Source organism: Myxocyprinus asiaticus, chromosome 6, assembly GCF_019703515.2.
Source record: "Myxocyprinus asiaticus isolate MX2 ecotype Aquarium Trade chromosome 6, UBuf_Myxa_2, whole genome shotgun sequence".
Classification (NCBI taxonomy): Eukaryota; Metazoa; Chordata; class Actinopteri; order Cypriniformes; family Catostomidae; genus Myxocyprinus; species Myxocyprinus asiaticus.
In genome coordinates, this window is record NC_059349.1 from 45,688,744 (window position 1) to 45,713,798 (window position 25,055).

A 25,055-nucleotide genomic window follows, 5' to 3' on the forward strand; every position below is an offset into this window, starting at 1 on the left:
GCTTCTGATGGGTTATTTTCTAGATGAATTAAACGCGTGCATTCAAATCCAATTCAACTGGCCACAACTACGTGGGAGTCCAGTCTTGCAACTAAAACATGGTGACCTCATGCCACAGCTAGTAGACACACCTCTTTCCCTCTCTCTCTCTTTTCTCGCGCTCTCCGCGTTAATAGGATACTTGAAATGCATGCTTTAGTACACACGTATTAGTAACCCCAGCTAAAGTGCAGCGTCGTTTTGATTACTCACGCGTCAAATTTGTTGTTCATTATCTTCTAGGTGAGTCTCTGTATGTGCTCTCGCGCCAAACGGCAGCCCCGTCGATTCCGCAGCAACGGCGGCGCGCACGAGTGTTGGCAAGCGCGCGCATAGCACCCCAGCGAGCGATGCACACGTCGTTCACTGAATATTTGTTAGCCGATAAGCGACATTTACAACAACAGAACGACAATGTTACAAAACATATGACAAACGTAAATGTTTTATTTTCAAAATAGACTTTATTCAGAGTAGCACCATTTTATTTTTGACGAGAAAAAATAAGAAGACATCTCTTCAATGGATTGCACTATATGGGCCATTCTACAGAAGTGGTGCAAATTCAGGGTTGGATGAGTTTAAAAAAAATAAATAATAATTATTATAATTTCTTGCCAAATGTATTTTACATTTGTATTGCATTGTATCTGAAATTTATAAATTCACTTTAGGTACACTGAAATCTTTTAATTAATTTTCACAATTATTCCTAATTTTAGACTGTGTCCTTATTTTCGTCAATACTGAAACATAACAAAGAACCTGTAATAAATAGGAAACAACTAAGTATTCTTTATTTTTGTAGATTCAACCTAAAATAATACATTTGATAATTTTTTGTTTGTTTGTTTGGTTTTTTGGTGCCTATATTAACTTTTATTTAATTTCAGAACTATTTTCTATTCCCTATTATACGTTTATTTATGCAACTAGTGTAAAAATCTACAGATTTTTCTTTTCTAAATGTTGAATATTGAAGATATCATGTTGATATTCATAGAATAATAATATGAAACATGCCCCATCCTGGTCACCAAAAAAATAATAATAATAATAAATAAAAAAAAAAAAATAGAAATCATGGTATAACATTATTATTATTATTATTAGTATTATTATTATTATTATTATTATTATTATTGTATAAAAAAACTGTGCTTCTATTGTGACCTTGATGTTTTGGTAGTGACCTTATTCAGGCATGTTCAGGTTTCAGGTATGTTGTGGTCTGGTGTACGTTCACCTTCTCTTGACGTACAAGGTGGAGTTGTTTCCCTGCAGAGGGTCTCTAGCACTTTCTGTGCTTTCTTCCGTGCCCTATGTTGTTTTTGACTTGCACTCCATCTTGCACGAGTGTATCTCTTCTCCCTGTTAGTAAAGTCTTTTACTTTTTAAATGTTCCCTCTTTCTTTTTGTAAGTATTGTTGATATCTTATGGGGTCATCCCTGATCCTCTGCCTATATTCACTCTGCCTATACTCTTGGGCATATTTGCATCTCTTGTGTCTATCTGCCTTTTATCACTCTACAAGTAAAAAAATACATATATATTTATTATGGTCTTAATAAAGTGTCTGATGTGGTCTTCTGCTGTTGTAGCCCATCCACCTCAAGGTTGGATGTTTGGTGCATTCTGAGATGCTATTCTTCTCACTACAATTGTACAGAGGGGTTATCTGAGTTACTGCAGCCTTTCTGTCAGTTTGTAACAATCTGGCCATTCTCTGTTGACCTCTCTCATCAACAAGGCATTTTCGTCCGCAGAACTGCTGCTCACTAGATTTTTTTTGTTTTTGGCACTGTAAGGGGGTTAGAGGGAAAGGAGGAGGCGAGAACCAGCTTGAGAATATAAATAATAGTTTAATAATAAACTTAAACAAAAACACACATACATAAACACATGCAGGGCAGCTGCCTGTAATTCTCTCTCTCGAACTAACCTCCCCAGCCGCCTTTATCCCTCGTGCGCCCCCTCAGGCTGATTGGGGACCGGGCGTGCATCATTGCAGCCCGGCCCCACCCTCCTTGGCTCTACACTCCTCCCGGCGTTGCCTCAGGCCAGGGAGCCCCCGGCATGACGTACATCCCCCCTTCATCTCCGGGGTGGGGGCGTGCCTTGCGCCCCAAGTGCCGGTGGGTCATCCCCGCCTTCCTTGACCTGGGAGGAGACAGGAGGGGAAAAACAACAACAACAAGAAAAACAAAATAGGCGAGGGAAAGACCAACACGGAGCGACAGAGAGAGAGAAAGGAGAGAGAGAAAAAGAAACTCATTCACCGGTTCTCTGATGCGCCATCACGTGGTCCTCGATCACTCCTCCACCCTCTCAGGCGGATGGCAGCCACACCTCCCCAGGCGAACCAGAGTCAGACCTCTGACCCCCAGCGGACAGAACGCCTCTCCGCGTTCCCGGCGACCCGTGGGGACACTCCTCCGCCCCTGGCAGCGGCCCTACCACTCCATGCGGTTGGGGAGTTGCTTCCCTCCTCCCCTCGCGGACGGCGGTCTTCTCTCGACCCCTCCGTATTTCTGGGGGACTGCAGGGCACTCCTCCGCCCCTGGCAGCGGCTCCATCGCTCCAGGCGGTCGGGGAGCCCAGTCCACTCGCCTCGCGGACGGCGGCCATTCCCCGCATCAGGGTGGTCGGGCTACTCCGTCCCCCGGCGGATGGCAGCGGCGCTCCCCTGGGTGGACGGCAGTGTCGAGGACTCTGTGACGGGCATTCCTCCTCCTTCCCGGGTTTCGGCACCAGTGTAAGGGGGTTAGAGGGAAAGGAGGAGGCGAGAATCGGCTTGAGAATATAAATAATAGTTTAATAATAAACTTAAACAAAAACACACAAACATAAACACATGCAGGGCAGCTGCCTGTAATTCTCTCTCTCTCGAACTGTCGTCCCTGGCCGCCTTTATCCCTCGCGTGCCCCATCAGGCTGATTGGGGACCAGGCATGCGTCATTCCAGCCCGGCCCCGCCCTCCTCGGCTGTTGTGTGTGAAAATTCCAGGAGATCAGCAGTTACAGAAATACTCAAACCAGCCCATCTGGCACCAACAATCATGCCATGGTCCAAATCACTGAGATAACATTTTTCCCCTATTCTGATGGTTGATGTGAATATTAACTGAAGCTCCTGACCCATATCTGCATGATTTTATGCACTGCTGCCAAACGATTGGCTGATTAGATAATCGCATGGATGATTGTTGGTGCCAGTTTAGCTAGTTTGAGTATTTCTGTAATTGCTGATCTCCTGGGATTTTCACACACAACAGCCTCTAGAATGGTGTCAAAAACAAAAAAACATCCAGTGAGCGGCAGTTCTGCATATGGAAACGCTGTGTTGATGAGAGAGGTCAACAGAGAATGGCCAGACTGGTTTGAGCTGACAAAGTCTACGGTAATTCAGATAACTGCTCTGTACAATTGTGGCGAGAAGAATAGCATCTTAGAATGCTATTCTGAGATGCGGGTTAATGCTGTTTTGGCAGCACAAGGGGGACCTACACAATATTAGACAGGTGGTTTTAATGTCGTGGCTGATCGGTGTATAATAATTATGCAAGAATAAGAAGCATGTTTTAAAATACACATTGCAGGACACTATTGTGAAAATGGCATCAATTACCCAAAGGCATAATAAATCAATACATCTTCTTCAAATAGTGTGAAAAGAGTTCAGATTCTTTGTCACTGTGTTACTAACAAAATTACCTCAGTTTTACTAAAGTAACAATAACTGTAGTAATTTTGGTATTTCGGCAGAAACTATAGTTGTCATTGTACAGGGTTTTAAAGCTTTAAAATAAAGTAGGATTCTAATATTTAAAATTCAAATTAATTTAATTAATGTTTGGTACCAATACAACAGACAGGAACACAGGGAGGAAAGGGTCACAGCAGTATATTTGTTTCACACAGTGAGTCATTGTGTGGTGGCCCCATGTGCTGGTCAGGACAGGATGGGCAGTGACGCTGCTAGTTCGTCACTAGTGTGGTGCTAACGGGCCAACGGACTGTCACACACAGGCTATTAGCACTCAAAGGCGCCGAAGGGGCAGCGACTGGGTGATGAATGCCAACTCTGCGGCATACTTCAGAGAGTGCTAGAACTTCAGTAGAGCCACATCCCCTCCCATTAATTCAGTTCTTGTCTTTCTATCCCTCTCTGGGCCAATATTACCCCCCATCTTTCTTTCCTCATGCTGTGCATCCTTTTTTTTTTTTACTCTTTCTAGTAAATATAGTAAATTAAATACTTTCTAAAATGAAAGGTACTTCATCTCATTCCATTATTTTCTCTTTTTATCTAGAACTTGATGGATGCAAATCAAAGGATAAGATTATTCATAACATATGAGTGCAAAAACCACTTCACATTACAAGTAATATTTTATAAAGGTTAGTTCAGACTCTGAATTCTGACAGAATGAGCCACATTCAAAGTCAATAAACATATAACCGCATACACTACCATTCAAAAGTTTTGGAATCACAAAGACATTCGTGAAATAAATTAATGTTTATGAACAAAAGGATGAATAACATTGATAAAAACACTGCCAATTATTTTTTTGGAAAATTATTATGACTGTTTGAAATAACTGTTCTAAATTTTTTGTATTTATTTCTACATTTTTTGCACATAATGGCAAAGCCCCATTTTCAGCAGTTATTACACCAGTCTACTAAGAAAATAGTGTCACCTAATCATTGAGAAATCATTCTAATGTGCTACTCAAACCTTTCTTATTATTACAGCAGTTGAAAACGGTTGTGCTCTTTAATGATGTTTGAACATTGCAATGGTGTCTTTTTCAGTTGCTGAAGTATTAAGTACACTTGCATTTTCTGCAAGTCACTTTACACTTCCAAGTCAAATTTTGTTTTGAAAAATGGCCAAAAAGAAAAAAAATTCTCTAAAAACTCAGTGTATTGTCATTTTTAGAGATAAAATCTTTTGCATTTACTATTTACTTGTAAGAGAAAAGCAAACTGGATCTAGGACAGAGAGAGAGAGAAGTGGACAACCCAGATGCACAACAATACAAGAACAATAGAGAGTTTCTAGTTTGAGTTTAAAAGGGGGAGGCAAAGAAGAAGAAATGGGTATAATGGAGCATGAGGGTCCGGATCCTGACACCAGAACCGAGATCAAACTAGACAAGAGAGTCAGGATCCAGACCGACCGAAGAGCGCACGGCAAGGAAACCACAACCCGAAGCAGTGTGCTCACAAAAAAAGACAAAACACAACACCGACACAGAACGAAAGTGTCAGGATCCTGTCACAACAAAAACCCAGACTGACAAAGTGACAGGATCCTGACATTACCCCCTCTCAAAAGGGAAGCCTCCTGGTGTCCCAAAGGGGAGGGGAGGGAAGGGAGGGAAACCAGGATGGAAGTTTGAGGAAAGGGGTGGTATCCAGCAGCCAGGGAGGAGGTTTTAGGGAAGGGGTGGTGTCTGACAGCCTGGGAGGAGGCTTCAGCAAAAGGGGTGTGTTCCGGCGGCCAGGGAGGAGGTTTTAGGGAAGAAACTGGTTCCGGTGGCCTAGGAGGAGGTTTAAGGTAGGGAACGAGGAAGAGGAGGGTGGTAAGGACAGGAAGCATAGCAGACTGGGTGGCAACCACTGGACAGGGGTCAGCAGACTGGGCGGTGGCCACTGGGAACAGGACAGGCTAGTCAACAGCATCAGGGAACTGGACAGATTTGATGACCATAGGGAACAGGACAGGCTTGTCTGATGCTGTCGACTCGATGACCACAGGGAACTGGACATGCTCGTCGACAGCAACAGAGACTGGCCAGGCTCATCAACGGCCTCAGTGGTCAGGAGCGCCGGCAGTGCCTGGGTAATGGCCTCCATGGCTGTGAACACGGACATGGGCAGGGTAACAGCCTACATGGCCTGGGATGCTGGCAGCGACTGGGGAATGGTCTCCGTGGCCATGAGAAAAAACTAACAGAAACAGAAAAAGGACAAGAAACTAACCAACCGAAGAATCTTCAGGCACAGGAAACCGACAAGGCAGGGAAAAACAACCATGAACTCACAAAACAATTGAGCAGGGAGCACGAAGCAGAGGAGAGTTTAAATAAAGGAGAAAATAAAGGAACATAGGTGCTGCAGATCTGTTAAACGAGATATGCAACCAGCGTTGCTATGTAACCGGCATTGCTATAGCAACGTTGATTGCTGCTGGGCAGCACCTGTGAGAAACGAGAGGGAAAAACACCGACACACACAGACATGGCACACACAGACACTCAGTGGAGGCACAGTCAGGCCAGACTGTGACACAAACCAATGACATCATTGAGAAGTGCTACTGAAAGTAAGGAAAGAAATTTCACCTGAATTTCCTTATAATGTAAATGCTAGAATGCTTAAGGTGTCATTGCTGCAAGTGGAGGATTTTTGGATAAACAGAAATTTTGAAGAATACAGCATTTATTTAAATAGAAATAGTCATTTTTAATATTCTAAGTGTCTTTACTGTACTTCTTGTTAAATTTGAAGCATCCTTGGTGATGAAAATGATAATTTTTTTCAAAACATACAAATATCATGATGATTCCACACTTTAGAACACTAATATAAACTCAGCAAAAAAAAAAAATGTCCCTTTTCCAGAACACTGTATTTTAAAGATAATTTTGTAAAAATCCAAATAACTTTACAGATCTTTATTGTAAAGGGTTTAAACAAATTTTTCCATGCTTTGTTCAGTGAACCATAAACAATTAATGAACATGCACCTGTGGAACGGTAGGCAATTAAGGTCACAGTTATAAAAACTTAGGACACTAAAGAGACCTTTCTACTGACTCTGAAAAACACAAAAAGAAAGATGCACAGGGTCCCTGCTCATCTGTGTAAACATGCCTTAGGCATGCTGCATGGAGGCATGAGGACTGCAGATGTGGCCAGGGCAATAAATTGCAATGTCCGTACTGTGAGACGCCTAAGACAGGCAGTCTTGCAGTGGCAGACCACGTGTAACAACACCTTCACAGGATCGGTACATCCAAATATCACATCTGCGGGACAGGTACAGGATGGCAACAACTGCCCGAGTTACACCAGGAACGCACAATCCCTCCATCAGTGCTCAGATTGTCAGCAATAGGCTGAGAGAGGCTGGACTAAGGGCTTGTAGGCCTGTTGTAAGGCAGGTCCTTACCAGACATCACTGGCAACAACATCGCATGTGGGCACAAACCCACCTTCGCTGGACCGGACATTACTGGCAAAAAGTGCTCTTCAATAAAGAGTCTCACCAGGGGTGATGGTCGGACTCACGTTTATCATTGAAGGAGTGAGTGTTACATCGAGGCCTGTACTCTGGATCAGTATCGATTTGGAGGTTGAGGGTCCGTCATGGCCTGGGGTGGTGTGTCACAGCATCATCGGACTGAGCTTGTTGTCATTGCAGGCAATCTCAACGCTGTGCGTTACAGGGAAGACATCCTCCTCCCTCATGTGGTACCCTTCCTGCAGGCTCATCCTGACATGACCCTCCAGCATGACAATGCCACCAGCCATACTGCTCGTTCTGTACGTGATTTCCTGCAAGACAGGAATATCAGTGTTATGCCATGGTCAGCGAAGAGCCCGGATCTCAATCTCATTGAGTACGTCTGGGACCTGTTGGATCAGAGGGTGAGGGCTAGGGCCATTCCCCCCAGAAATGTCTGGGAACTTGCAAGTGCCTTAGTGGAAGAGTGGGGTAACACCTCACAGCAAGAACTGGTAAATCTGGTGCAGTCCATGAAGAGGAGATGCACTGCAGTACTTAATGCAGCCCCCCCCCACACACACACTTTGTTCAGGGACACATTATTCCATTTCTGTTAGTCACATGTCTGTGAATCTTGTTCAGTTTATGTCTTAGTTGTTGAATATTTTTATGTTCATACAAATATTTACATTGAGTTTGCTGAAAATAAAAACAGTTGAAAGTGAGAGGACTTTTTTTTTTTTTGCTGAGTTTATCTTTTGAATTACAGTTGTGCTCAAAAGTTTGCATACCCTTGGAGAATTGGTAATATTTCTGGCAACTCGACCATGCAGCTCATTTTTGTTCAAGTATCATAGTACTGTGCTCCTTGAAACAACCACACTGTCTTTTTCCAGAGCAGCCTGTGTTTCTCCTGAAGCTACCTGTAGGTTTTTCTTTGTATCCCGAACAATTCTTCTGGCAGTTGTGGCTGAAATCTTTCTTGGTGTACCTGCCCTTGGCTTGGTATCAAGAGATCCCCGAATTTTCCACTTCTTAATAAGTGATTGAACAGTACTGACTGGCATTTTCAAGGCTTTGGATATCTTTTTATATCCTTTTCCATCTTTATAAAGTTCCATTACCTTGTTACGCAGGTCTTTTGACAGTTCTTTTCTGCTCCCCATGGCTTAGTATCTATCCTGCTCAGTGCATTCACGAGAGAGCTAACAAACTCATTGACTATTTATACACAGGCAATTTATACATTTAAAAAGCCACAGGTGTGGGAAATTAACCTTTAATTTCCATTTAAACCTGTGTGTGTCACCTTGTGTGTCTGTAACAAGGCCAAACATTCAAGGGTATGTAAACTTTTGATCAGGGCCATTTGGGTGATTTCTGTTATCATTATGATTTAAAAAGGAGCCAAACAACTATGTGACGATAAATGGCTTCATATGATCACTATACAAAATCAATGCCAAAATTTCACAATTTCTGCCAGGGTATGAAATAGAGCACAACTGTATATACATTTACATTTACATTTATTCATTTGGCAGATGCTTTTATCCAAATTGACTTACAAAAGGGGAAAACATAAGCGAATAATCTTAAGAAGACAGTGGTACGAAAAGTGCCATATTACAAAGTTTCACTAGCATCAGAATAGTAGCATTACAACAGATTAAAGTGCAGCAAGAAATTATTTTTTTGTAATTTTTTTTATTTATTTTTTTAGTGACTGGTTTTTTGAAGTCAGAAAGTGAATCAGCTTCACGGATGGAGTTGGGAAGGCCGAAAATCCGGGAAAGTTTTTTGGTGACTCTTTGTGTTGGTACAACAAGGCGACATTCCTTAGCCGACCGCAGGATTCTAGTGGGCGCATAGCTCTACAGAAATTATTTTAGGTATGCTGGAGCAGACCCAGTGACTGTTCTGTATGCCAGCATCAGAGCCTTGAATTTGATACATGCATCAACCGGCAGCCAGTGAAGAGAGACAAGGAGTGGTGTAACATGCGCTCTCTTTGGTTCATTAAAGACCAGATGTGCTGCTGCATTCTGGATCATTTGCAGGGGTCTAACTGCACATGCAGGGAGGCCTGAAATGAGAGTGTTACAGTAGTCCAGTCTAGTTGTGTGGCATGTTCAGAGAGGAAAGGTCTTATCTTCCTGATATTGTAGAGTGTAAATCTACATGATCTTGCGGTCTTTGAGATGTGGTCTGTGAAATTTAGTTTGTCGATGGTTACCCCTAGATTTCTGACTGTTTTGGAAGGTGTTACTGTAGTTGCACCCAGCTGCACAGTGATGTTGTGTTCAAGAGCAGGGTTGGCTGGAAAGAAAAGGAGTTTGGTCTTGGCTGGGTTAAGTTGCAGGTGGTGTTCATTCATCCAGGCCGAGATGTCTGCCAGGTAGGCAGAAATTTGAGCAGTCACTGTGGTGTTGTTGGGCTGGAAAGACAAGTAGAGTTGTGTGTCATCAGTGTTGCAGTGATAAGAGAAACCATGTGCCTGAATGATGGGTCCCAGTGATGTTGTGTATATAGAGAAGAGAACTGGCCCAAGCACTGAACCCTGAGGTACCCCAGTAAGTAGCTGATGTGACTTGGACACCTCACCTCTCCAGGCTACCTTGAAGGACCTACCTGAGAGATTTAAACCAGTTAAGCACAGTTCCTGTGATGCCCAGCGAAGAGAATTGGTAATATATGTACCATTTTTAAAGAAAACATGAGTGAGCAGGCAAAACACATTTCTTTTATTTCTTATAGGATTCATAATCAACTGTAGGTTATAAGAGAATGGCACAATCATAAAACAAAACATGGCAACAATAAAAATAATGAAATGACCCCTGTTCAAAAGTCTGCATACCCATAGTCCTTAATACTGTGTATTGCCCCCTTTAGCATCAATGACAGCTTTTGTAATAGTTGTCTATGAACTATTACTACAAATACTTGCAGGTGGTATAGCTGCCCACTCGTCTTGGCAAAATGCCTCCAGGTTATGCAAAGTCTTTGGTCGTCTTGCATGAACTACATGTTTGAGATCTCCCCAGAGTGGCTCGATGATATTAAGGTCAGTAGACTGGGATGGCCACTCCAGAACCTTCACCTTTTTCTGCTGTAACCACTGTAGTGTCAACTTGGCCTTGTGCTTAGGGTCATTGTCGTGCTGGAAAGTCCAAGAGCATCCCATGCGCAGCTTTCGTGCAGAAGAATGCAAACTGTCTGCCAGTATTTTCTGATAACATGCCGTATTCATCTTGCCATCAATTTTCACAAGGTTCCCTGTGCCTTTAGAGCTCACACCCCAAAACATCAGTGAGCCACCACCATGCTTCACAGTGGGGATGGTATTCTTTTCACTATAGGCCTTGTTGACCCCTCTCCAAACATAGCGATTATGGTTGTGAACATAAAGCTCTATTTTGGTCTCGTCACTCCAAATTAAAGTGTGCCAAAAGCTGTGAGGCGTGTTAAGGTGTTGTCGGGCATATTGTAAACAGGCTTTTTTGTGGCATTTGCGCAGTAAAGGCTTCTTTCTGGAGAGTAAGATCTGATGGTTGACTGTGTCAAAGGCTGTAGAAAGGTCCAGCAGAATCAGGACAGATGATCTGGATTCAGCTTTCGCCTGTCTCAGTGATTCAGTGACAGACAGCAGGGCAGTCTCGGTGGAGTGTCCACTTTTGAAGCCTGCCTGATTGTCATCCAGCAGCTTTTTCTGTGAGAGACAGGAAGAGATTTGATTGAAAACTGCCCTTTCAAGTGTTTTTGCCATGAATGGATGAGAGAGACTGGTCTGTAATGTTCTACTTGTGTGGGGTTAAGTGCGGGTTTCTTCAGCAGCGGGGTTACTCGAGCCTGCTTAAATGTAGTGGGAAAAGTGCCTGTAAGTAGAGATGTGTTAATTATGTGTGTGAGTGCAGGTAGGATGGACGGAGAGATGGCCTGGTGAAGGTGAGAAGGAATGGGGTCAAGGGAACAGGTGGTGGGGTGGTTGGAGAGGAGGAGTTTAGAGACCTCAGTATCAGTCAGAGGAGAGAACATAGAGACAGAAGAGTTGCATACAGGAGACAGGTGTTTGACAGGGTGTGGTGCTGAGAATGTATTGCTGATGGTTGTAACCTTATTAGTAAAAAATGTGGCAAAGACATCTGCTGTCAGTGATGTGTTGGGCGATGGAGGGGGAGGACAGAGAAGTGTGTTGAATGTTCTAAACAAGCTGCGAGTGTCTGTGGTGCTGTTAATCTAGTTCTGGTAATAGGAAGTTTTTGCAGATTTAACGTTATCTGAAAAAGTTGCAAGCAGAAACTGATACTTACCTAGATCTGCTGGATCTTTAGATTTCCGCCATCTCCTTTCAGCAGCCCTGAGGTCAGTTTGATGTTCACGAAGGACGTCAGAGAGCCAGGGGCTGTGTGGTGTAGTATGTGTTGGCCTAGAGGAGAGAGGACAGATGTTGTCTAGACAGGTTGTTAAAGTAGAGCTTAGTGTGTCTGTGGCAGTGTGTCGAGGGTTGTGAGAGAAGGAGAAGTTGTTGGAGAGAGCAGCAGGTGTTGCTGTACCTGCTGCCAGGATGCTGAGGGTGGACTGTGTGGTGAAGGCTTGAATGAAGTCAGCTTTGTTCACAGCTGACTGGTAGTTCCAGAGTCCCACTGAGAAAGAGAGCGGAGCAGGTTGTGTGGGTTGCATTTTGTCTTGCGTCTATATCGCGTAAACGGTTTGTAACAGATAACATGGATGTGCTTGAAGGCATATGTTATTCATGAAGTAGACATGTTAGTATGTAGAAGGAAAATAAGAAAATAGATACAATTAAAAGATACTTAAGTGCTATGGTGAGTGGCGCCTTGTGTCCTTGCTCGGTGGACTCGCACATGTAGACTCGCTGGTCTTTACACAAGTAGGTCTTCACATGAGGAGGGCTTTACACGAGGGCTACCACTTCCGCTGCCGCTTCTGCGTCAGCACTGGTGTCAAATATATACACGATGCTAACGAGCCGTTCAGTGAAAAAAGCAGGACATGACTTAATGCTACTTAGCACAACAAAGCTAGTCACGTGGGCAACTGAAACCAAGGGTTGTGCGAGGTGACAAGCACGGGAACAAACGCGACTTCAGTACACCGCAAATAAATTATGCTACACTTTAGCAATAAAGAATACTCTAAAACAAGTGAAGCACTGTTTATAGACACTAAAAACAATGATAGTTTTACACACACTGAACAAACAACTATAAATCTAGCAGTGAATACCCTGGGACAAGTCAAAACAATGTAGCACACACACACCTACACACGTTTAAGCGATGTGAGTTCAAGACAGTAAACAAAAAGCACAAGTCTAGCAATGAATACTACTCTACAACAAAGTAAATGGACTAAACACACTTACATGCAACTGCAGACTCCTGTAGATATATATTAATGCGCAAGTTGCAACGTTGATTGGCAACCATAAACAACAAAACTTCACTTTGCATTGTGCCTAACAACACCCCTTAACTTGACTCTCACATGTAAATAATAATTTATACAACCCATTATACAGCTAAATCTGTACTGGTTGACACATTTTAAATCGTCATATGGTATGCACCGTCACACCACCAAGCCCTATTCTGTTTTGTTTTGTTCTCTCTATGTTGTTTGCTCTTTCTCAGAATTATCTCTCTTACTCTCTTATCTCAGTTCTATTCTCTCTCTGCAGTTTCAGTCTTTTGGATTCTGTTAATGTGTATTACTCCATGAGCGTGTGTCCCTCTGTCGAGTGGCGTCTCTGTTGGGGTTGTTTTGCCTGGCTGAAGCTGTATGGCAGCTTCAGTGGTGGCTGTTTGTTGTGAGAGATGTGCGCACATTGGCTCAGCTCAGTGGACGATGCTGTGAAGGGCTACACTGTGTAACCCCTCAGAGACTCCTGCCCAAAGAATGGAGGGGAAGATCTTCAACACACATCAGCATGGATACCTAATCCCCTTTCCCAGACCATCTTCTCATCACAGATATACAGGACACCAGTGGGAGGAAGGAGGAAAAAGGGATGAGCATTGTACAAACCCTTTTGGTACATGACTTGCAATTTTGTGATTTAACAAAAGCAAACAGTAGGGACTAAGTATGGGTGCATGACATATTGTTGACCATATCTGAAAACAATATTAGTGTTTGTAAATGTGTATATTTGCTAGAAGACCATTTTGTCAACTTTTAAGAGTGTTGAAAGAAAGTTACCTCCTGAATGGCACGTCCTAGATGCTCTTGAAACTGCATTGATTTCCTGTGGAGATGAACAGCTTTAGTACATAACTATATCAGAAGCCAAATATTAAGGCCACATCCACAATGATCTGTTTTTGTTTGAAAACTTTGCTTTTTAAGTTCCCCAATGTCATTGTTTTCCAAAGTACATATGTGGTAAAAGAGAGTATTTTCGAAATGCTCTGTTTTAAAACAAAAACAAATTAGTGTGGACGTGGCCTTATCTTGAACTGTAGGTCTATGCAAACTAATTTCTTCACATGAACATATATTTTTACCAGTTTGTACTTATATTTCAGTTTTTGTCAGTGCATTTTAAGATTGAAAAATATAAATCAATTTACAGTACTTGTAAACATTATTAATAGGAGGATGTATATACACAATATATATATTTGAAGTTAGTATAGAGTGTTGGTGTTGTGTTTACCGATGTATCCTGCACGTAATGGTAAGTGTTAATTGAGCGCAAAGTTCAGGCTGGTAGGTGGAGGGAATTATAACATACTCACCCAGCTGCAGACGGCAGAACACACTGACCTCCTGTGAGTAGGCATGAGGTACACAGCTAACCACTGGAGACATGGCACCAAGGGTTAACAAACAGCAAGAGCCACCATCAGGTACCTGGATGCAAACACACACATGCACACAAGTGCACACAAGCACACACACACAAATATCATATTACAAAATTATAAAAGCATTTTTTGACAGAATTATTTCAAAATGAACTGAATGTTTTGACATTTAATGTTAGACATACAACCAAATAATACTAAATTATTATACTTTTACAATTAAGAAAACACTGGTTAATAATGGACACTTTTGGCAAAATGTGCTAAGAGAGAACGCATGTTTCTCAGTTTGGTTTTCAGAGGTAGTATGAATTGTTGCTTTACATACACTTGATCTGTTCCAAAACCTAGTGAGCTACCTCACTGTCTACTGCCTACATAGGCAGCTGATATCCAAGGCGGCATTCTAACAGAGATGGAACATCATAAGTGACTCGACAAAATGTGACCGGGCAAAAAAGCAGGAAAATATTCCGAGCAAAGACTGTGGCACAGCAAATTCACAGTTTTTACAGACTGTGTGGTCTTCTAAAAAAAAAAAAAAAAAAAAAAACTCGTCAATTTTTAACACATCCTTAAGCAAGTTCATTTGCTGATCTAAACTGGAAAAAAACTTGTCAAGACTCACCTAACATTTTCTATTGTCTGGAAACTGGACTGGGTTTATGATTATACATACAAATGCTTTGATATACTGGCACTGAGTACTTTATATGTGAAGTGAAATTTCAGGTTTGCACTGCAAATATCACGTCCGTAACGCTTAAACTTACCCCTTACCGTGATTTTTAACCTGTCAGCAACTGTGGCAAATGTTCATACCTGTTTTATACCTAACCATTTATAAGATTTTATTACTCTGGATTAAATTAAAATAAACCTGACTGACTTGTATAAAGTGCTGACGGCTAAAATCAGTAGCCTTCGTCTTATGCATTCTCAGTTCTAAAGCATTTGCGTGAAGCAGCAGCAGCAGCAGCGGCTCCATCAGAGGGAATGTTGAATGACACTCGTTTGGGTTAAAAGTGCTTACATAAAACGTACAGAATGCACAGCTTATCAAGAATTCACGATTCAGGAGTACACCTGTGATGCCTTAATATGCTGCCTAGGTTTTGGACAAAGCAATTTAAACAGCAGAGCTGCTGAAATTCTCTGTTTTTAAGATGTCAGAGATACTGATATGATGTTACTTCTATGTACAATTTCTGACCTTGTAAATATGGAAGCCGATGGCATGGAGGGCATTTTCGGACCTGTTTTGACAGAGGGTGACCCTAACGTTGTTACCGCCAGGATCATAGGTCACAGTGAGGGGTATGCGGGGTTTGTGTACACGTGTGGGGAAGTTCCGACCTCCTCCTGCAGTCGAGCCGACAGTCCAACAGCCTTGAGAACAGATGGTTTCCCACTCTCCCTCTGAGCAGTGCTGGGGAGGAGGAGTCGATTTTATCACACTGGAAAGAGATTTTGAATCAATGAGTTTTAACTTTGAAAATGTTTCAAATTTTTCACTTATCTAAGACATAAACATAGAAGGGTTGTCTTACGACTATCACCTTAATAATGACACGGACACATATTAAGGTATTGCTCACAAGTTAACACTGGCCACGGACCGATTGCAAAGTGTGTATGTGGCTATTAATTATTGTTAATCTATTAGATGAGTATATCTTTGTGCAGTCACCTGAGGGAGGTCGGACAGATAGAATGAACTCTCAAGAGAAATCGGCCTTCAGCTCCCTGCAAGAAGGTACTGGGCACAAGCAGGTAAAACCCAGGACTCACCCAGGTGAGTGTTTACAACCACTTCTACATCATATGCATGTGTGTGTGATACAACCTGTTGTTTGTTCAATGTCTGCATCAGGTTGAAGTATTTCTTCTCCACCTATAACATAAAAAAAGTGTGTTAACAAACATGTTCTCACAGACCCACCCACATTAGTGATAAATGCCTAAACACATTCATACATGTACAAACACAATGTAATGTTCTGAGTTCAAAACAAGTTAAGCTCTATCAACAGCATTTGTAGCGTAATGTTGATTACTGGTACCAAAATTATTATTATTATTGTTTTGATCACTGTAAGATTAGTTTTGTGATTCTCTACCCTTCCACACATGTAGTGTAATGGCCTGGAGGTTTGAGTGCTGCTGAACGCAGACCTCTGCTGGTGGCCAAAGGAGTGCGTATTGCAGCAATGACATCAAAAATTCCCCTTCTCACACACTTTCAACCAGTACTTAGAGTTGATGCTGAAAGTGCTGTTGTTACGGCAACCACCTGCAGAGTGACCTTTAACCCAGCGGCCTCCAATCTGGTTGCTATGGGTTCGAAAACTTCCTACATGAAGGGAAATTATACAGTAATATAAATATTCAATAAATACATTCCTTGATTATCAACCTTGCATCAAATTATTAGTACATATTACATTTATTAGACATTAAGTGTCCCATAATGAAAATGATCTAATGAAGTGTACCAGTGTAGATGCTCTGGAGGTGTCCTGCATCACTGACTGGGTAACCCACTGTGGCCTCATCAAATTCCTGCTGGAATTCTGTCTCATCCATCCAGAATTCCCCCTCTGCTATTCAGCTCAGGACTGACTGAGCACAGGAGGGCTCCAGAGAAGTCCACCCTGATCCACTGTATATACAGAGAGAGAGAGAAACACAGTACATAACTCTGCAAAAACATAAATAGAATAGGTGTAACTTAAAATGACGAACCAGATATAGTGTTAAATGTGTTTAAATCAGCATGCACAGATACTGTATTCATAATTATGGTAACAGACTGACTTTAGATGGTTAAAGGTATGAGAGTTTAATTCATACTCTAATTTGTTATGATACAGATACTGTACATTGGAAAACAAGGCACTTAAAGTGTTGGTTCACCCAAAAATAAAAATTCTTTCATCATTTACTCATCCTCATGCCATCCCAGATGTGTTTGACTTTCTTTTTTATGCTGAACACAAACGAAAATTTTGGAAAAATATTTCAGCTGTGTAGGTCCATACAATGCAAAAGAATGGTGACCAGAATTTCAAAAGCTCCAAAAAGGAGATAATTTCAGCATACAATTAATCCATAAGGCTCCAGTGGTTTAATCAATGTCTTCTGAAGCGATCCAGTTGGTTTGAGTCTTATGGATTACTTTTATGCTGACTTTATCTCCTTTTTGCAGTGTTTGGAGTTCTGGTCACCATTCACTTGCATTGTATGGACCTACAGAGCTGAGATATTCATATAAAAATCTTCATTTGTGTTCAGCAGAATAAAGTCTTACACATCTGTGATGGCATTGTTTTCTAAACAGCTTTCTGAATACGCCCTCTGTCTGCTGTTGATCAAACAAACAGATTGCCCCACCCCTAACTCAAGCCATTGGTTAAGTCAGTGTTGTTGGGTCTCATGAGACGGGTCGCTCAAAACAAACAAAGGAATATTCATAGCGCCACAGAGACAGTGTATACAGTTGTGAAGAAAATGCACCTATGAATGGCTTACTTATAGTTGTCTCTGCATATTAAGCTGAAATAGGAGAAAGTTTTCCAACACCAAAAAAGTAACACACTTAAGCTTTAATACAAAGCACTTGGTCACCAGTAGGTAAGAACAAACCCATTACTGGAATCAAATCAGTTACCTACAGTGAATCCATGTTTACTGCTCTAGAATTTGCAAACATGATTAGTAATTTGGTTACTACTTCTATATCTGTCAGAAAGATAACTACTAGTTCATGTTTATTTAAAAGTGTTGGTAAAAAATATGTACTACCATAATATCACTGGTGCACTGAATTGTAGCTGCTGAAATGAACAGCTGCACTGTGACTGAGCTAGGCAAAAATGAGGACAGTTCTTTTAAATAAATACAAATAAATAAATACTGTGAACCCAAAAAGAAAAACAACAACAGTGAGATGCATTAGCTATAAAAATCTTGCTCTATGTGAAATCCATAAGGAAGTAAGAAACACTTCCCGCTAAATACTTCCTCTGTAATTCTGTTAGTTGGAAAGTTTCTAACCACAAATTCAAGGAACTACTCTACTATTTTTTTTATTTAATTTGGTAATCATTTCTGCACTTGTTAAAAAGCTGCAGTCTTTACTCACTACCAAAGGCCTGTCTGTGTCAAAGTGACAAACTACCATTTGTCTTTCTCAACTATGGGGACGCTGTGGATACAGCAGCTGATGGCACATCGCTCCTTCATCTGCAGTAAGAGTTGTGATAGATTTACGCCATTTCCATTAGGTGTGTCTAGAGTGTGGCCATTGCTTTGGAGCTGTGGTGACTTCACCCCGTCAGACTCCATCGCTCCGCAATGGCTCCACTCAAGTCCACCATTTCCTCACATACTTACCCCGCCCACAAACGCTCAGATGAACCATGTAACCTAGCGTGAAGTATGGTTAACAGCTTCTGACATCACAATTCTACTTTATACTCAGAGAAGGTGGAGGGGTGCAGAGGATAAGTAGACACTTATTTGGCTTTCTCCAACAGTGCCACCCAGAATGCCCTCAGGCTCTGGCACCATGAGAAGCAGAGAGTGTCATTGATACAGGGCAGATGGTCATCCGCTCGTATCTCTATCCAGTGAAATTTCCATTGTAACCGTTGTCATCCTACAAAGGCTGTTCATGTGGAAACACCTGATGACAAACACATACATACGCTACCTTGTTTCAAATCACTGATATTTAATTACAGAAATAACTTTATATACAAGTCCCTACATGTCTTCCATGTTTCAGAGTAACTGGTCTAATAACTGGTTATAAACAAAACACTGAAACAAAAGCACATTATTAACTTACATACACATTTTTAAGTCACATTAACTGAATTCTGTCTAGTCTCCTGTTAGGATCACTTTAAATTTGCAAGATTTTTTAAATTTTTCTAATGTTTTTAACTCACATTAACAGAATTCTGAATGATAAAGCTAATTCCTTCTTAGCTGAAGCAGCCTCCACTTTAGCCTTAACAAACTCGTCATATTCCTTGCTGTGTCGAGCTTTAAAGGGATAGTTCACACAAATTTCTCTCATCATTTACACATCCTCATGCCATCCCAGACATGTAAGACTTTCTTTCTTCTGCTGAAAACAAAGATATATAAAAGAATATCTCAGCTCTGTATAGGCTCTTTCAGTGCAATTGAATGGGTACCAACATGTTTGCCATAAATTCTCCTCTCTGCCCAGTAGGTGGCGATATGCACGAAGAATGTGAATCTCCAAAAACAAAAGATGAAAAATGTGTGCATTGTGAGGACCAATAGAGCTGATATATCTTTCTACAAATATTTGTGTTCAACAAAAGAAAGAAAGTCATACACATCAGGCATAGCATAAGGGTGAGTAAATGATGAGTGAATATTACATTTTTTGGGTGAACTATCCCTTTAAGTTTGCAAATTGCAATCAAATTAGTTGTGAAAACAGTTAAGTTTTAATGGTAGTTCCACCTTGTGATATTCTACCCAATTCAAATTGAAATTGTTTCCCAATTCAAAGTAATTCCACACAAGAGACCTTCTATTTTACACACAGCACAAATTGTGGGCTAATCGTCCGAAATGTTTTTCCAGCCCTATTTGACAGCAAATAACTCGGACCGGTCAATGAGGCACATTCATTTTCCTACCACTGCTACGCAGATGATACACAGCTCTACCTGTCGTTCCAGCCTTAAGACCCTACTGTCTCAGCTTGTATCTCTGGCTGCCTCTCTGACATTTCGGCCTGGATGAAGGAACGACACCTTCAGCTCAGCCTTGCTAAGATAGAACTCCTCGTGATCCCAGCCAACCCATCTGTTGACCACAACTTCACCTTTCATCTTGGTTCAACTACACTAACACCAACCAGAACAGCCCGGAACCTGGGAGTGGTGGTAGATGACCAGCTTAATTTCACTCCACACATCTCATCAACCACCTGGTCTTGCAGATGTGTGCTTTACAACATCAGGAAAATCAGACCTTTCCTGTCTGAATATGCTACACAGCTCCTGGTCCAAGATCTGGTCATTTCAAGACTGGACTACTGCAATGCTCTGTTGGCTGGTCTTCCAGCTAACACAATTATGCCACTGCAGATGGTCCAGAATTAAGCAGTGCATCTGGTCTTCAATCAGCCAAAAAGGGCTCATGTCCCCACTCATAATTTCACTCCACTGGCTACCTGTAGCTGCCCGCATCAAATTCAAGGCTTTGACTCTTGCTTTCAGTACAGCCAATGGAACCGCACCCTCTTACTTCAAAGCTGAAAACACATCTGTTCCGCGAGCACTTAACCAACCCACACTAACTGCACTTAACCTGAACTTAATGTACAACAACAACAACAACAAAAAAATCCTTGTTTGTCAATTTCTTCTGTGCTAGCATCTTTACTACTCCAGCCACTGTGAACTATATTCAAATGTTGTTAAACTTTGTATGACAAATTGCTTGACAAGTGTCTCATTTGTAAGTTGCTTTGGATAAAAGTGTCTGCTAAATGACTAAATGTAAAATGTGGCCCTGATTATTGCCTGTTTTTCAACCGATGTCCAGTGCTGCGTAGATACTACTAAACTGGAACCTGGTACTGACTACAAATGACATCAGTTGTTATCTTGGATTTAGGTAATGTAATCTGATTGCTTTTGTATTACTTTTGTCACATGCATTTGAGCAGAATAAGCTTGTACCATTTTTACAATGTTGCTTAAAGCATTTAAAACAACTTAATGGATCAAAATATGACTTCATATTGTGTGTGTGTGTGTGTGTGTGTGTGTGTGTGTGTGTGTGTGTGTGTGTTTTATTCACTATTTGTTTGTTTCTAAATTAAATAAAAAAAAAAAAAAACTTAAAATGTCCTTACGTTTAAGGGATTAAGAAAGAGCGGTTCAACACACAGTTCAACACACCTAGGTTTCTCGGCTTAATGTGGCCATGTAAACACATAAGCGCCATTGTAACAGGTTTTTGAAGAGTGCGCATGTGCTAGGAACAGACTGGAGAACATCATAGGATGGAGCCCAACAACAAGTCAACACAGTGGAAAGTAGGCCTGTAGCGATTATTAAATAACTGTCTGATCGTAGTTATTTGATCTAACCGCGGTTATTTGAGACAACCGTGATTATTGGGCATTCAAATTCCAATCACATTTTAATGCCCAAATAAGGGAATTTTAAGCGAATAACGTAAAGAAAAGTTAGTTTTTTTCATGCGCAAAACATTTATTGCTTCAGGGTTTTTTTCCCCCATGATCTGTCACTGAAAATGACAGCAAAATTCTGTGCCTGCAGATTAGGACATACTGATTTGCAAAATCATATTCGTTTATACGTTTTGATGCAGCATTTTGTGCATTCATAAAATGCAAGGATTTTTGTGTGTTTGCTGGTTTCAAGAAAATCTGCTTGCCAATTTACAGTATTAGTCTTACATATTCAACTGAGCAGGGGTGTGCAATTATTTTGGTACAGGGGCCACATCAGCCGTTAAGTAGAACATGGAACAGAGAAGATAAAAAGTTCTGCATAGTTTTATCTTTTAAGCCCAGACATGCACTCAATGAATGATGCACAATTTTCTGAAGTGTATACAGACTGATGGGACCATTCTGCGATTGCTTTTTTGAGTTCAAAAAACAAGTGTAAATGTAAAATTGACCAAAACTAAAGTTTACCAAAAAGAGAGACATATTTTAAGTATTTAGGAATATTGTCATAATCGCAATTATTTATTTGACAATTAATCGTCAGCCAAATTTCATAATCATGACAGCCCTAGCGGAAAGAATTAATCATTTCTGGGAGTACAGTAGGAAAAGCACATTTACACTGTAAACAATACTTTTGCATTTACACACACCAATGTAAAATATTGATGGTCCCTCACGTTCGCTTATATGCGCTTGTACATTGAGGGAATCCTGGAGTTTTAGGTAAGAGGGAAATCCCACTATTGGAAAGCAAATCCGCTCATATCACGATGGAAAGTTAAGAAAACAAACAGAGCAATAACTCTGGAATATCTAGAAATTAAAGCGAAGCAACAGAGAATAAAATAGTGAATAGTGATTATGAAAAATTGACTGCCTTTGCCTGATTAATATGTAATCATGTAATCCATAAAAAGTAACTGCAATCTGATTTAGAGTACTATAAAATGTAATTTAATCTAATTGTAAGTACTGGATTTTTTGCAATCTGATTGCGTAATCCAGGTTACATGTAATCTGTTACTACCCAGCACTGCCGATGTCCAGTAGTGCAGATAACTACTTTTAGTGGCCGATACCGTTTTTTGGCCGATACATGGTAGATGGCAAAGGTATTTGAAGACAACTCTATCGCCCCCAGAGTACTGGGGTTTGTTACTGCCAGACCAAAGCAAGAGTGCAGAACGGGACCAGAACTGGCAATATGTTAGCCAAGTGCTTGCATCTGTGTTTGCATACTCTGGCCTTATATTACGAACAGAGCTAATGGTAGACTAGAACAGGTAAACACAATCCATTCAACCTACCTGCCTGTCGTTTATCTACTCTAGGGATTATTACACTACAGCTAGTTCCATTCATAAACTTGGGTGTGCATTTCACGTGGTCGTCAGTATGTTCTTCTTTGTTTGTGTGTGACGCTAAGGGACAGTGAGCTTACCTCACTCCGGGACACCTGGCCTGCTCTGTCGTGTAGTTGTCAGGCCGAGTTTTCCTTGAAGCACCAGACCAGCTCCGTCTTTGGGGGTGGATGTTCAGATAGGGGGGGTTTGATTAAAAAAGTACACACAGTCCAAAACGAAAAGACAATGACTTGATGCTCTGTTAGTACTCCATTTGGCGTGTTCCATTGCAAAAACATGTCCGAACTTCCACACAGGGCCACTCTTTAAAAGCACATGCCCTTTTGGTGCCATCCTGACACTCTTTCGATGCCACAAAGTTGTCTCTGACACCACCTCTTTTACCTGTTTTCGGTCAGGTAAGCTCCACCCTGTCCCCCAGCATATGGGATGTGTCAGTGTAAGTGTGGTGTCTAAACTAAATTGTACCCTATACATAACAACTTAGAACACAGTGATATATGATTGAGGTTTCATGCTATGAAACGCACAGACTGCGAATCTTTAAACAGGAGTTTCTGTGTGACAAAGAATTGCAAAATGGGTAGCTTGGGTAGCTCAGTGGTAAAATATGCTGGCTACCACCCCTGGAGTTCAAAAAAAGTTTAAATCCCAGGGTGTGCTGAGTGACTCCAGCCAGGTCTCCTAAGCAACCAAATTAGCCCGGTTGCTAGGGAGGGTAGATTCACATGGGTAACCTCCTCATGGTCGCCATAATGTGTTTTGTTCTTGGTGGGGCGCGTGGTGAGTTGAGCGCCGTTGCCGCTGTTGATGGCGTGAAGCCTCCACATGCGCAATGCCTCCTTGGCAACGCTCTCAACAAGCTACGTGATAAGATGTGTGGGTTCCTGGTCTCAGACACGGAGGCAACTGGGATTCACTATGTGACAACGAGGACTTAAAAAGCACATTGGGAATTGGGAATTCCAAATTGGGAGAAAGAATAAATAAAATAAAATTGCAAAATGTCTAACATATAAAACACCTCAAGGTGTTCACTTTGTTCAAAAGGTGCTGGCTCCTGAGTAACATGGAGCAGGCACCAGCAGTCACCAGCAGTCTCCCAGAATGCCTTGCTTTGGGTGGGCCTCCACAGGGTCATCAGGGAAGAGCTGAGGATGCTCACAGATCTCCTGGAGACAAATGGAGACAGCACTGCTCAATAAAGACAATGCTCTACAATTACATTACACATTTTAAATTGAATTGAGAAATCAGTTAATTTTCAGTTTGTCGAAGATACATCTAAAGACTTCTTACTAGGGGTGTTCGATTTAGAGTACTCCAGCCGTCGCAGTCGATGGAATCGACTCCTCGATCCCATTTATTTCTAATCAGGAAAGTGTCAAAATTTAGGGCCGTCAGTGGTGGTCATTAGTGGGCAGTGCCTTCCCAAGTGACATATTTCCACCACCCAAAATTTGTTTGTCAGGCATAATCAGAAAAATTCATGGAATTCTAAAAATGTATTTTCACTCTTATATAGTTTGTGCAATTCACTGCTTACTGAGTCCGATAGCTGCTCTGTAACTGCTGGTCTGTTTCTCTGACCCATATCCAAACCCTAACTGGGATGGGAGAAGCTGACTCTAGAGGGCTTCCATGCCAGTGGAAAAACAAATCACACATATATTCTTGCTTGATTCACTTCAATAATTATGAATAGGCATAGTATTAAGATGTAATCAAATAAATAAATAATTAATTTGGACCGTTGTTTTAAAATGGAACTTACAGTATGATATGCAAAATTGCTTTTTTTATGGAATGTATGGTGAAAATTCAAAACGGCAGCTTTTTTTGACCTCAACGGATTAAATATCAGTGTATGAAGGTAAAATAGTGCCTAAATGATTTGCATGCACACAGTAAGATTTGTAAAAGTGTAAATTAATTTACAAGCATGATTTGTGAAAGCATAAATCAAATTGCAAGCGTAAAAATAAATTGCATGCGCACAGAACGTTTGGTAAAGGTGTAAATCAAGTTACAAGCGTAAAAAAAAATATTAGCAATACATTAATGCTTTGCATAGTGTATTTCATGTGTTGTGAATCTGTAATAGCGTATTAACACAAAGTAAATTTGGTAAGTATTCTTCTGACTTCTTTTTTGCACTTACATATTGGCACTGTTTTTTGCGCCTAAACATGGTGTAAAAAAGATATGCTAGCAAAGAAAGGATGTCAAGAACAGCAAAACAGATTGACGCCGTATAATCAACTTGGAGTGGACCCGACATGTGAAATAAAATATTGATGTACTTTTGTCACCTTCG

General features: G+C 41.2%; 1 protein-coding gene and 1 pseudogene across 1 annotated transcript in view; both read right to left on the reverse strand.

Moving 5' to 3' along the window:
• LOC127443119 (eukaryotic translation initiation factor 4E type 2) overlaps nt 1-379 on the reverse strand; it is a 9,440-nt gene extending 9,061 nt beyond the window's left edge. The window contains exon 1 of the mRNA XM_051701641.1: nt 253-379. Within this exon, the coding sequence (XP_051557601.1) occupies nt 253-272 (20 nt within the window). The 5' untranslated portion in view covers nt 273-379. The remainder of the gene's footprint in view (nt 1-252) is intronic.
• A 10,494-nt stretch (nt 380-10,873) lies between these two features.
• LOC127442749 (calpain-10-like) lies at nt 10,874-24,332 on the reverse strand (annotated as a pseudogene).
• Nucleotides 24,333-25,055: the final 723 nt, after the last annotated feature.